Below are 13,845 nucleotides of genomic sequence, written 5' to 3' on the forward strand. Positions count from 1 at the left end.
GCATGACGGGCCAGAGACTCCAATCTCCTGTCCGTCGGGTCCCGGAACACCAGGGTATCCTCAGCAGGGATCGCAGTGGATTTATTCAAAATCGCCACCGCGTGATCCACTTGAGGCGGCACACACCAACGCTGTGGCGGGTGTAAACGGATAACGCAGTTTGAACCTACTCGGCACAGCAAAAGGCTTCTTTAAATTGCGCCATTGCTCATCAACAGCGCGCTGAAATTCCGTAGAGCAAGGAAAAACCTGCGATGTCTTGTGCTTTCTTTGCGTCCCATAAGAGGACATCAAAGCAGGAGGACATGGTTCATCCTGCAAATGCAGCGTTTGCTTGATAGAAGCAACCAACTCATCCATGAGTGCAAGCTCTTCAGACGAGCCAGGAGAAGAATTATCAACCCCCTCCACCTCAGCCTCCCCGTGAGACCCCACAAGGTCAAGAGAAGAGTGAGACCCTGAGAAGGGCACTCCAGCCATAGCAGCCCCATCGTCCTCTGAATCAGAGGAAATAGATACCCTGGGCCGTTTTGTGGATCGATCAGCCACCAGCATCTGCACCTGAGCAGCTAAGTTTGCCACAATAGTGGCCAGATCAGCCCCCTCGGGGGAAGCAGTAGCCCCTTGGCCCCCCACCAAGGTGGGAGGAAACTTGCAATTCTGAGAATCCATGCCCCAGCAAGATAAGGAAGAAAGGGGTACTGCCCCTTTAAGATCGCGGCGAGCGTAGCCCACCGCACCCACTGAACACACCGACCCCCACAGGGACAAGAAACTGGGCAAGGAATACAGGAAAAATGGGAAGATAAAAACCTGGAGAGATCACACAGGCTGCTGCCACCGATCGCTGTCCCAGAGCAAAAGGAAGTGATGCAAGACTGACCGCCCCTATGAAGCCTATGCAAGGCTACACAAACATGGCCGCTCGGCTGAGGATTCCTTGGGCAAACAGAAAATGGCGCCGACATGTGGCCTGATCGATCGCCGCCAAAATGGCGGCGTTTGGCGCCAAAACGCCGTGCATAACCACACAGGACCGGCCACCATGATACTGCCGCAAAAAAATGGCGGGTCGCCACAGCGATCGCCGCACAGCATGCCCAAAAACCTGACTGCTTCATTCTTACACCCAGCAGAGCGGGAGAGCCCCCCCCTTCACAGCCCACACACAGGCAGCAAGTCCACACAGGAACTGACAGGGAGCACAGCAGCCACACAGACATGCAGGGTCACACAGTCCCAGACTGACACCCAATTAGACAGGTCCCCACATGGAGTTACACTTACCAGTCCGGATGGCGTGGGGGCCTGCTCCAGCGACCAAACCGCTGCACTGAGGACAGGGAGTGTCGCAAGCATGACGCAACGGAACTGCGGTGCGAAACCGCAATGGCATCCAGTGAGGTAGCCACCTCACCGATAGCATCCCTGCAGCGAACAGGAATGGGTCGTTCAATGTGCCAGGGTAAAACCTAAGCTGAACGCTCGATGGCAGGCTGGGAAGCCCCTGGCCCTGAGCCCTGGGATCCAGGGTGGCCAGACTGAGACCCAGCGCCGCATGATCATCTTCATCCGAAGAAACTAACTAATGCTGAAAATCAACAGCTAAGTAAAAGAAAGAGAGAAAAGACTCAAAATAAAATCAAAAAGAGACTAGAGGCTGAGACAATGAGCCCCAGCACAGGAACAGCCAACCTACTCCTAAGCTAGGCATTAGAAACTGAGTTGGGAATGCAGGAAGCAGGGAGGTATTGACTCAGGGGACAACCCCCTGGGGGTGGGATATGCTAAAAGCATTGATATTAATATATTCTGTTGCCTAGCTACTCCTACGGAGCAAAGGTCAATAACCCCATTAGTGACGAATATGAAGTGGCGGCGACTGTCGGAGGACGTAAGAGAAATGCTCCTTGTGTTGGTAGGCAGTGGAAAGAATCCAACCCCCCTCCCACCTTACAGTGGTTGTCACAATGACACCCTTATTGACGGCTAAAAAGATCATTGGTGTCCTAAAGCTGGCTCTGGTAAGTGGAACTAGAACTATGCAGGTACCATCAAATGGGGGTCAATTAACCACTGGACAAACTGTAGGGTTCCACGGAAGGTTTAATGTGGAGCAATGTAAAGTAATGCACTTGGGGGCTAAAAACATAAATGTAAACTACTCACTAGGGGGGGAACCTCTGGGGGAATCAAGGATGGAGAAAGATCTGGGGGTCCTAGTGGAAGACAGACTGAGCAATAGAATGCAATGTCAAGCGGCAGCTACCAAAGCCAACAGAATACTAGCATGCATAAAAAAGAGGATATACTCCAGAGATAAAACTATAACCCTGCCACTTTAAAAAAAACGTTGGTCCTGCCACATCTGGAGTATTCTGTCCAGTTCCTGTCCCCAGTCCTCAGAAGGAATGTGCTGGAGCTGGGGAGAGTCCAAAGCAGGGCAAATAAACTAATTAGGGGATTGGAGGACCTCAATTACGAGGAGCGACTACAAGCACTAAATTTATTTTTGCGCTGGAGATGAGACGATTGAGAGGGGACATGATAGTGATTTACAAATACCTCAATGGTGATCCCAGCATAGGAAAAAAGATATTCAGTCTCAGGGAGTGTAAGAGGACACATGGCCACACAATGAGATTGGAGAAGAAGAGGTTTAACCTTAAGCTGTGTAGGGTGGGTTTTTACTGTTAGGGGCGGTAAGAATGTGGAACTCTCTTCCACAATTTGTGCTGTCAGCGGGGAGTATTGATAGTTTTAAAAGACTCCTGGACATGCATTCTAAAGAACACAATATACAGCAATATGGGAAATGATTATCGTCACTGACACACACACCTACACAGGTTGAACTGGATGGACTATTGTCTTTATTCAACCTTACCTACTATGTTACTATGTCTACTAGAAAAGACAAAACGTATACAATGTTCCAGCAGTCTGTAAAAGTGGAATTAATTTATCTTCATAGATTTCTTGAGGGATATTGTTGATAAATATTTCTGTCCTAAGTGGAGAAGCTTCTCCAACTCAGTCTGCAGGAGGGCCACCATATTTCTTCTGACCATTAACCTGTACAAGATTAATATTACACCTTTCTATCCACTCCAGATGGTAAACCTTGTTGTCTCTATTCAGAGAATTAATCAAAGCCTCACTTTCAGCGTTCATCACGTTGTTGCCCATCAATAGAGAATGATCTGCTTTCTCCATGGGATCAAAGGCTGAACTGTGCTATTTTCCATGCTCTGACCGGGAGAAGCAGACAAAATCCCTGGTCTCCTTCATTGACCATAATCAGTGGGTAGAAGGTTAACTCCTAGTCCCCTCTAAAAACCCCGTCACGGTTCGGTTTCCTATTTTGCCTTGACATACGCTTTAAGCCCATAATGCCGACCATACGCAAATAAACGGCCCCACTGGACTGTGCTTTTTTTCCATGGGGACGCATATTTGCGTATTTCCATTTGTGCTGGGAGCACACCACATGGCGTGCTGCCAGCACAGAGACCGGGATCTCCCGATTCTAATGGTCAGGACCTGGATCTCCCGATTCCGGGTCACCTGATCACTGTGAAAGCCTCTGATTAGCTATCTCAGTAATTAGTCACTGGGAAGCCCACCCCCGTGTTTTCCTTCTCTGTGAATGGAAAAGAGAGATACTAAGTACTCCTTAGATATACTAAGAGAGAAGAGATACTCCTTGCATAGGAAAAAAAGTGTGTAGAAAAAATAAAAAATATACCTAGATCAAGGTTTGATCTAGGTCAGTGGCAGTGGTCAGTTTTTTTTTTTAACAGGTTTTTTTAAAATTAGTATCAGTTAGTCTCAGTGTGTTTGAGGTAGGATATAAAAAAAAAGGAAAATACACACTATTGTTTTTGGGCTGTACTACCAATAGAAACAACCACTAACATACACATGTGGAATCGTTGCGATCGTCAGGAGCAAGATAATTTAATTTGGATTGTTTTTTGGTGGTAGGTTATGGTAGTAGCAAGCAAAATACAGCAAAATGTAAAAAAAGGGTGTTTTTTTTTACGTTTGTCGGCCAAATTTCCTTTGGTAATAAAAAAAAAATATCAGGAGATATCCATTACCATTTACCACCAAATGAAAATCCAATTAGTCCTGAAAGGTATAATCCACCTGAATGCACAAAACTGTGCTTAGGCATTTCGATTTGTTTTACCCTTAGGCGCAAAGGGGTTAAAATATAATTAAAGCCAAAACTTTTTTTTTTTTTTGATACAGAATGAAATTGCCAAAACCCCTGTGAGGGCGTTTTTACCATCTGTGCCCTAATTGGGGGATTTCCATTCACCTATTGTCTAACAGACAGAAGGCAAAGTGACTTTGCAACAGGAGTCCTCATTGGAAGATTTTCCCTCTATTCAGTTAACAGCTCAGAATTTTGGACTTTCCCCCACTCCAAGTTCTGGTGACGCTGGTCATGAGACGATTAGAGTCAATGTTTTTCATTTAAAAAGTGGGAATAGGCTTCTTACTTTGCAAGGGAATTTTCTGCATAGCTTAGTGAATGTGGTGAAAATTCCTTTTGCAAAGAATACCCAATCACGTGAAAGGAAAATAAAAACAGTATTTTTACTTCCACATAATTGGATCATGGAAGTCAACAAAGCGTCACCTCATTCACTAAACTAAGTGAAAATTCCCTTGCAAAGTGAACAGCCTATTTACCTTTAGTAAATAAACCCCAATGCATTTCCCAAAAAGTGCAGCAATAAAGACCTGGCAGGGGTTCTAACCCGTCTCCACTCCATCCCTGAAAAAGTTCTGACTTTAAAGCAGAGTTCCAGCCACAAAATCGACATAATCGATTTTGTGGCCATCCGCTTGCTTTTCCTCACCTGAAAAGGAAATGAATAGTTACGATTTTTTTTTTTTTTTTTTTTACTTACCTTGTTATTCTAGAAAAATATACTCACCTTTCTTCCACTTCCTCCCTCGGCGGCCGCGGCCCGCTCCGTCCCTTCCGGTTTGCAATGATTCCTGGGAGCTGAACGTCATCGCTCCCAGGAATCAATGCGACGGCACCGGCCCCGCTCGTCACTTCCGGTGTGACGCCGCATTCCCTGCTAAACAGCTTCTGGGCATGCCCAGAAGCTGTGGAGGAATGCGGCGTCGCACCGGAAGTGACGAGAGGGGCCGGTGCAGGCGCATTCTGGGAGAAGAAGACACGGAAGAGGACACAGAAGAGGATCGCGCCGGCTTCAGCTGCCCACACCTGAGATGGCAGCGCTGAAGAAGAAATTTTAAAAGTGAGTATTTCTTCTTGCAGGTAAGTGCGAACCGGGACAGATCAGAGGCTATCCATTGTGGAATGTACTAGCCCTGACTGTCCCGGGGGTATTTTCATTGAAAATATTTTTTTTGTGGCCGGAACTCCACTTTAATTACAGTTATAATTTTTAAGTCTTACTTGTGAAAGATATTTGCTCCCTTATATACCTTTACTTCTTGTGTCTAAACCTAACTCCCCAGCTTGCATGGCAGAGGGTCATAACCCTTGTAGTGAACAGAGATCATGGTTTTGCAAGTAATTTTACAAAAATAACCACGTTGATATACTCATATGCTTTGTTTGTCTTTTAGCCCTTGAGGATGAGTTGGTTTTCGTTTTACAACACTATCCTGACGTGTTGGAAAAATGTATCTGCTACATTCACAAGGTTCCCTTTGAAGCTTACCAGAAACAAAGAGGAAAACCAGAACTAGCTGAGAGGGAATTCTGTGATGGGTACTCCAGGCTTTGTCATCTGAGGGACGCTGTCATCCCATCACTGGTCCACGAGGATGGTCTTCAGGTGTACAACACCACCACAACATGTGACATTAAGGTCGGCTATACGAAGGAGAGGAAGCAGCTGTATGTTCAAGGTCTGTGCAGACAGTTCTATGGGGACATGGTGAAATTGATTGACTGTCACATTAGAAGATGTCAACAACCTATGAAGAACGGGATACAGGAAATTTTGGAACACCTCTCTTTTTGTACCATGTACTCTGACCTGCAACAATATGAGTTCCGAGAGGCAGAGAATATTAAAAATTACATTCTTCAGGATAAGTCTTCAAAGCCAATGGTGGTAGTTGGAGAACCAGGTTGTGGAAAGACTGTGCTCCTGGCTTCTTGTGCAAGGATGGTAAGTAGCCAATTTCATTGTCATGAGAGTGTATTTTCACCTGTATAGAAATCTGTGTGTGGTTCTACAGAGGGTTGAATATAAAAAAAAAAAAAGACACTTCTCCCATCCACACATTAGAGGGGAATGGGGGAACCCTTAGACTGAGATAGTGTATTCTAACAGCAGGGAGACTTCCCTTAGCCAGCAGCACACTGATAAGTGCTGCTGGCTATAGCCCATGGCGCTGATCGAGCAACACAAATCCAACAGGTCTCTGCTGAACAGGCCGCATTTTGATCCATGTTTGGCCAGATAGATCTCTAGTATAGGGGCAACCATTTGTTAGATTTGTAGTAAATGACAACAAATGCAGGACCTACATGGGTTGTAGGTCCTACATTACAGCAACTACTCTACATCCAAAGGACTAGCATGGAAGTTACATTACAGCACAATAAATATTAAAACACCCTTTATCCTTTTATCTATATTTAGTAAAAAAAAAAGTCCAACTCCAACAGGAATACATGCTTCTGTTTTGGATAGAGCATTTAAAGTATAGAGCTTCTCTCTGGTTTGTGTTGCTATCCATGTTCCAATTGGGAATATCCCCCCCCCACTTCCTTTTAAGAAGGAAGGCACAGACAAAAAACCTACTTTTTACAGGGGATGGATTAGAACTTCTGAACGTGTTTATTCATGCCTGTGTCTTCCAGTCTAGGTGACAACTGCTCAGGCTAGTTCTGCTATGAGTGTCACATTGACAGGAAGTTATCTTCCCAATAGGAAGAAGCAGCGGGATAGGCGGAAAGAAAACAGATCCACAGAATGGATGAAGTAATTGCAGGGAGATCCTTACACTGCAGATCCTCTCCAGCAAGGAGAACAATGAGCAGCACAGTAGCAACATCACCAAATCTCATTTGCAAATCTGGCGAGATTGGCAGTCAGAGGCAGCAGTGCCTTAGATTTACACTTCAGATATACAGTGATAAGGCTCCAGAACAGGATTCCCATTGCACACTCACATGCCAGGAAGTGCACTGCTATTTTGAAGGTGGAAGGTAGACTTTTCAGGACATTGAGTAGGCACAATAACATTTTCAAATGTTCCATGTGAGATAGTACATCTTCACTTTATGCTCTGACTACAGCATTTACAACAGAACAAAGCAAATGCAATCATTTAAATAGATTACAGCAATATAATTTAAAAATGTTCTAAATGCCAAATGCATTCCTTATTTTAAGGATAGGTTCACCTTAACAAAAAATAAAAAATAAATGCACATTTTTTTGCAGGTAAAAAAATGTGCATTCATTAGTTTTTTTTGTTAGGAACCTGTAAAGCATTGCACCCATGATCAGTAGATCATGGGTTTAATGCCACGGTCCTGCAGACTGTCTGTGTGTTCTTGTCTGCCCGTACCTCCAATATGGGCAGGCAGTTACTGAATGACAGGAAGCTCAATGAACTATCTAGAGTAGGGATCGGCCGATTATCGGCAAGGCTGATATATCGAGGGCCGATATGCACTTTCCCCGATATATCGGTATCGGCCCAGAACTGGCCGATATTACCGATATTACTGTATGTAATATTAGTGTATGTAAAATCCTAGCATCCACTTTATTAGTGCTTTATAATGTCCAGTGTGTTTCATTACATCGCTGCTTGGCCCTTCTGTGACCCCCAGCTGTCAGTGGGGGAGGAGAGAAGGACAGCAGAGCGGGAGATTAGCTGAGCCCAGAGCGGAGATGTAACGAATGGTATTTCACACTATTCTAATCTAATAACCGGCGCTTCTGTGTACACTGCAGAGGGGAGGGGCTGAGATCCTCCTCTGACAGCTATGAGAGGAGAAAACAGCAGAGCGGGAGATTAGGGAGGAGAGTCCGGAGCAGCGATGTAATGAAGGTATTTCCCACTATTCTATTACAAAAACACACACTGGACATTATATAAAACACTAATAAAGTGGATTCTAGGATTTTAATGACACTAAACTAAGTTCACATGGGATTCCTTGCAGGCAGGGAGGGAAGGGAAGACTGCACATTACAGCTAAAAGACCTACCCCACATGTTCAGTATCAGATTTGTGTAAAAAATTGTCTTTATTTTTCAAAACTTTATATGTACAAAATATCGGCCAATACCAATACTTAGTGACCGAAATATCGGTATCTGCCCTGAAAAAAACATATCTGCCTATCCCTAATCTAGAGAACTCAACAGCGCCCTGGTAGTTCATTGAGAACGATAAGCCGACAGACGCAGATGCTGATGGTACTTGTAGTTCATTGATTCACAGGGATCTGTGAATCAATGATGCGGCTGTGATGGCGATCTCTTTGAAGTGTGACAGCGGGTGCAGGGAGAAGATCCCCGGCTCGCTGTTACAAGGAGGGGGTGATTGGGGAAAGAGTTACACCTTAAAGTAGAAGTTTATCCTAACACTAAAATCTGTAATTCTACAGGCATCCACGATCTAAGACTAACCTATCTAGCCCTGTAAAGAAGAAATCGCTATTCCCCCCTTTTTTTGAAGCCTCTCTGGTCCCGTCTCCAGCAGGAGAAGCTCTGCAGAGGAGACAGGCGACAACGGCTGGAAAGTGACGTCACCCATTGACTTACTATGGGGCTTCCATTGTCAGCTGCCTCCTCTGCATCCGTCTACACAGAGAAGTCCCTTCTGACAGCTCAGTGTGGGACCAGACCAGAGAGCAGGGGAGGACTGGGGCAGGGGGGAAATTCCCCCCTGGGCCGCTCTGATGCCCCGTGAAAAGGCTGCACTGCTTCTGCCAAAGACATGCCGAAAGGATTCCTGGTGAAGAGAAGTAAAAAGTCCCTGCCACTGACCTACTTAGTGTGGGTTGAAGACCAGCATAGTTGGTGTAAACTGTGTCTGAGAAGAGGCCGGTTCCATGCCCTACTGGAGACTCTCCTCCCCAGCCAGCCCCGACCAAGCTGTCCCAGCTCTCTCCAACCGCCCCCTGCTGGTCAGGTCGGGAACCCAAATTCAGCCGGTAAGTAGAGAGTACCTGGAGCGGAGCTTCAGCCTGGAATGGAGGTCAGAAGGAGGCTGGGAAGAGGGAGAGTGGGAGGGGGCGAGTCACTACACCATGGGCCTCTGGTTTGTACTTGCCCCCTGGGCCAAAAGTCGCCAGTCAGCCCTGCCTGAGAGGCTTCAAAAAAGGTATATATAGTGATTTCTTCTTTACAGGGTTATATAGGTTAGTCTTAGATCGTGGATGCCTGTAGACTTACAGATTTTAGTGTTAGGGTGAACTTCTACTTTAAATATGAGTGTAAATTGTTCATAAATGTGAACTTATCCTTTAATGATTAGTCATAAAAAAGGAAAATTATAATGCTCTCTGTATTTAAAAATCTTTTCTTTTGTTTGTTTCCAGGTACGGTTATGGCTTACAGACTGTGATCCAATAGTGGTAGTTCGATTTGTGCCTGCATTTGGAGAATCCTTGACTCTATGCAGGCTATTGACAGGACTGTGCCAGCAATTATCAGACATCTACATGGAGCAAATTCCTTTACATCTTGATGATATCCATAAGATAACAGAATGCTTTCATAGTCTGCTGTCACTGACCTCCATGGAAAGACCTCTTGTCCTAATAGTTGATGACATAGATAATCTGACTCATTCTGATACTACTGACATTTTTTGTTGGTTGCCTTCCCTTCTTCCAAAGTTCTCAAAAATAATTGTATCCATGTCCCAGAAAACATTTTTAGAACAAAATAACTGTCAGAAATTGAGACAGGTCTACTCAATCAAAGTGCAGCCAACAAGGAAAGAATGCAATGACAATCTCAAGGTGAATCTTTTAAAAGAAAGAAGGAAAATCACTTCTGGACAACAAGTTTATGTTAACAGATCCCTGACCAATTGTGCTACACCTCTTCAGATGCATCTGGTGTTTAAGGAAGTCATGGAATGGAAATCCCACCAAGAATTTAATGAACAATCCCTTGGCCAAAGCATCCATGAACTAACTGAAAAATTATTCCATAAACTGGAATTGAAATATGGTTACGAGCTTGTCTTCAGGGCGTTAAGCTACATAACATTGTCAAGATGTGGGATTGGAGAAGCAGAGCTTGTAGATGTATTGTCAGCAGATAACACGGCCCTTGCTCAGTTGTATCATGTATATGACAGTGTGCCTAGTTTGAGAATCCCTGACTGGCTTGTAGCCAATATCTTACTTGACATCAAGGGTTGTGTTTCATCTAGGATAATTATGGGCTGCAGATTAATATGGTGGACAAACAGGCTTTACCAGCAACTTGTTGCTAAGCGGTATCTCAGTGACCAGGAGGTAATAAGGAACTTGCATGAAAATATGTGTGACTATTTTACTGGACGTTGGGCCGGCAGAAGAGCCAAGTCAATTACTGTGAAACCTAAACTAAACTTGCAGAGTGAAAAACTTGAGTCAAAATCAATCACTAAAGCACAAGACAAACTTTACATTGACCGTCAGCTTCCATCCCAACCTTGGTTCTTTGTTGTACATTCTGGAATGGAACAAACATTCATTGGGAATACAAGAAAAGCTTTCGATTTACCTTATCATCTAAAAGAATGTGGAAAACTAGACAGTTTATACAATAAGGTTTTGATGGTTCTTTCTTATTACAAAACCCTCCTGAAATCTGGTCATCTCAACGCCTTGATTTGGAGTGTAAAGGACGCAGCCACACAGATTGGAAGGGAAGAAGTCAACCTAATCTCCAACATACTTCAAGAAGCAAGGTGTCTGCTGACGGACAGTCCTAATTCATTTGAAGTCATCATACAGTCCAAACTGGTGCCTCTCTTGTCTGTATATCCTTGTATTTTTAAGTTTACCAGGCAAATCATTTGTGAAAGCATCAAAAATTCTTCCATGGTCATCTGGAATTCTGCCCTTTTTAAGATACCAGCTATTAAAGTTCACTTCCAAGAATCCTCTCAAATTGTCAGCATCCTGGATGCAAAAACAACACCTGAGCTAATTGTGGTTTTTCAAAATGGCCGTATTTACACTTGGTGTAAGGGAAAGGATACAGATTTAGAACACAAGATCTCACTCAACATTGAAATTATTGGTGCCACTCTGGATAGTGAAGACAGCTATTTAGCACTTTGCACCAGCAAACAGTCAATCGTCCTTCTTGACTATTATTCCTGGGCAATTTTGAATGAGATATTTTATGTCCCTCAGGAAACTGCGCTTACCCCAAAAATGTATCACCTAGCTAACAGTTTTCTGTTTGTTTGGTATGAAAACACTCAGTGGGTCACAATTTTCAATATTCTTTCTGGTGAAAAGCAAAAAGAACTTTATATTGACCAAAAATGTAATTACTTTGCATGTATTGGTGAGGGGCAATATTTATCTCTTGGTCAATCGAACACACTTCATCTTTATAGCACTAAAAATGATTGCCAAAAAATAATCCTGCAGATGGACACGTTGAAACATGTCATATCTGATGTTTACATACACGAATTGTGTGTGATTGTGATTGACAAATATGGCAATATCCAAACATGGAACATAGAAGATCCATGTAAGCCACAGCTTTTGGATGAACTTTACCCTATGGAAGTAGAAGACGGGAAGGAAGAGGTGATGTCTACAGAGTATACTTCCACGAAAGTTTTAATCTGCAGATCTACTACCTTCGAAGTGTGGAAAACTTCAACATGGGAGAAGGTCAGCTTCAAGAGTCAACAACAGGACAAATTTATGTTTTGCACATTTTCTCACTGTGGGGATGTGATTATTGCTGCAGTGGAAAATGTTCACTCTTTGTTTGTCTGGAGTATTGACAATGGACAATTGATTTCCATGGTTAATCTTGAATCTCATGTGTCATTGCTCATAAAGAGCTTGGAATTAAATTTATTGGGAGCAGTAACCAATAGAAATGCATTGACGTTGTGGGATATGAAATCAGTCAGCATTCCAACTGCTTGCTCTCAAACTGGAAGGCCATTCCAGTCGTTAATTCTTTGTCCTTTGGGCAGCCATGTCTACACATCAGATGGTTCAGGTATTGTCTGCAAATGGAGCATTCCAAGCTGTAGATTGTTGGCCTTTTTTCAGCACAGAGATGTTGTGGAAATGATGAGAGTAAGCCCAAATGGAGAACTTTTGATAACGTCAGAAGCAACGGGAGAAATTTACATATGGGAGGCGAACTCTGGAATAAACACACATTGCATCCACAGCAATCCTATATCTCAGATGCTTATAACACCAAATAGTACTTTTGTGGTAACCCTTTGTGAAGGTGGGGATTCAGTGGTGTGGAGGTCCCTAACGGGGTCTGCAGTATGCAAGATACATACATTTGTACGTTCGGCGGTCATAACTCCGGAAGGCACCTTTGTTATTGGTGTAAATAATAACAGACTTCTAGCTATCAACTTATGGTCTGGATTTGTGTGTAAGACCTTCTGCTGTGATGATGGAACTAGTTCCATTGCGGCATTTCAGTGTCTTGCCAACCACCCTGATTTTATTGTCCTGCTGACCTCAAGTGCCGATCTCTACACATGGAATGTGGTGGAAGAAACGGTGTGCCACCAGGTCAAGCTATCCATTCAACTTTTACTTCCTCTTCCTTTGTTTCAAATTTCATCCGATGGAGATTTCATTGTTATAACCCTCAGTGGAACAATCAATGTGATAAATACGCTGGTAAGAAAACATTATGTCTTGCATACTCCCACCTCCATATTGCATCAACACCTGACCAAAGATGGTAAATACCTCATTTACATTTGTCATGAGCGGTCAAGTAAATGCAAGTGTGACTTTCATGTCAACCCTGTACTTAACATGATAGAAGTACACAGCGGAAAAAAGATTGCCCAATACCACCTTGGTAAAATGCCGTGTGTCATGATGGCATCAGATGAGGATGGTATGGTGTGTGTTGGATTTGAAGATGGAACCCTTGGCTTGTTCTCAGTAGCTGGTAAGTGGAAGGAAAATACGATGCTGAAAGACTTCCTCTCCTTCAACAGTAGGGAAGAATCCACAGATACAGAATGTGTAGAGATTTATCAGTGTAAATCATCTGCAGATATATTATGGGATGATTCTGTGAGTTCTGAACCCAGTCTTGACTGTTCATCAGATGAAGAAACTGTATTAGTAGACTGAGGGGGAGATTTACTAAAACTGGTACACTCAGAACCAGGTGCAGCTGTACATGGTCAACAATCAGCTTCTAATTTCAGCTGGTTCAACTAAGCAGTGACAATAAAACCTGGAAGTTGATTTGGTAAAAAAAAAATCGCAATAAGCGTATTTTGATTGGTTTGCGCAAAAGTTATCGTGTCACACTTTTTGGGGGACCAGTGACATTACTACAGTAATCAGTGCTAAAATTATGCAATGTTACTGTAATAATGACACTGACAGGAAAGGAGTTAACATCATGGGTGATCAAGGGGTTAAATGTGAACTTAGGGGAGTGATTCTAACTGTGGGGGGAGGTGGGGCGTGGCTTGTGAAATGATCATAGAAACATGTGATCCTATATAGAAGGATCACAGGGGCTCTGTGATCATTCCAGAGAGAAGATCTGTCAGCTGTGTTTACAACAGCTGACCGTTCTTCTCTCTCAGCAGGGAACGATCGCGGGTCTCAGGAGGCAATCAGACCCG

General features: G+C 43.7%; 1 protein-coding gene across 1 annotated transcript in view; it reads left to right on the plus strand.

The window, feature by feature from the left end:
• LOC309548257 (NACHT and WD repeat domain-containing protein 2-like) overlaps nucleotides 1-13,339 on the plus strand; it is a gene marked incomplete at both ends in the record, with an annotated part of 108,146 nt that extends 94,807 nt beyond the window's left edge. Inside the window, 2 exons of the mRNA XM_082248206.1 lie at nucleotides 5,620-6,170; nucleotides 9,569-13,339. Of these exons, the coding sequence (XP_082104332.1) occupies nucleotides 5,620-6,170; nucleotides 9,569-13,339 (4,322 nt within the window). The remainder of the gene's footprint in view (nucleotides 1-5,619; nucleotides 6,171-9,568) is intronic.
• Between the last annotated feature and the right edge of the window lie 506 nt (nucleotides 13,340-13,845).

This window comes from Pelophylax lessonae (assembly GCF_965119305.1).
Source record: "Pelophylax lessonae genome assembly, chromosome: 2".
NCBI classification, from domain to species: Eukaryota; Metazoa; Chordata; class Amphibia; order Anura; family Ranidae; genus Pelophylax; species Pelophylax lessonae.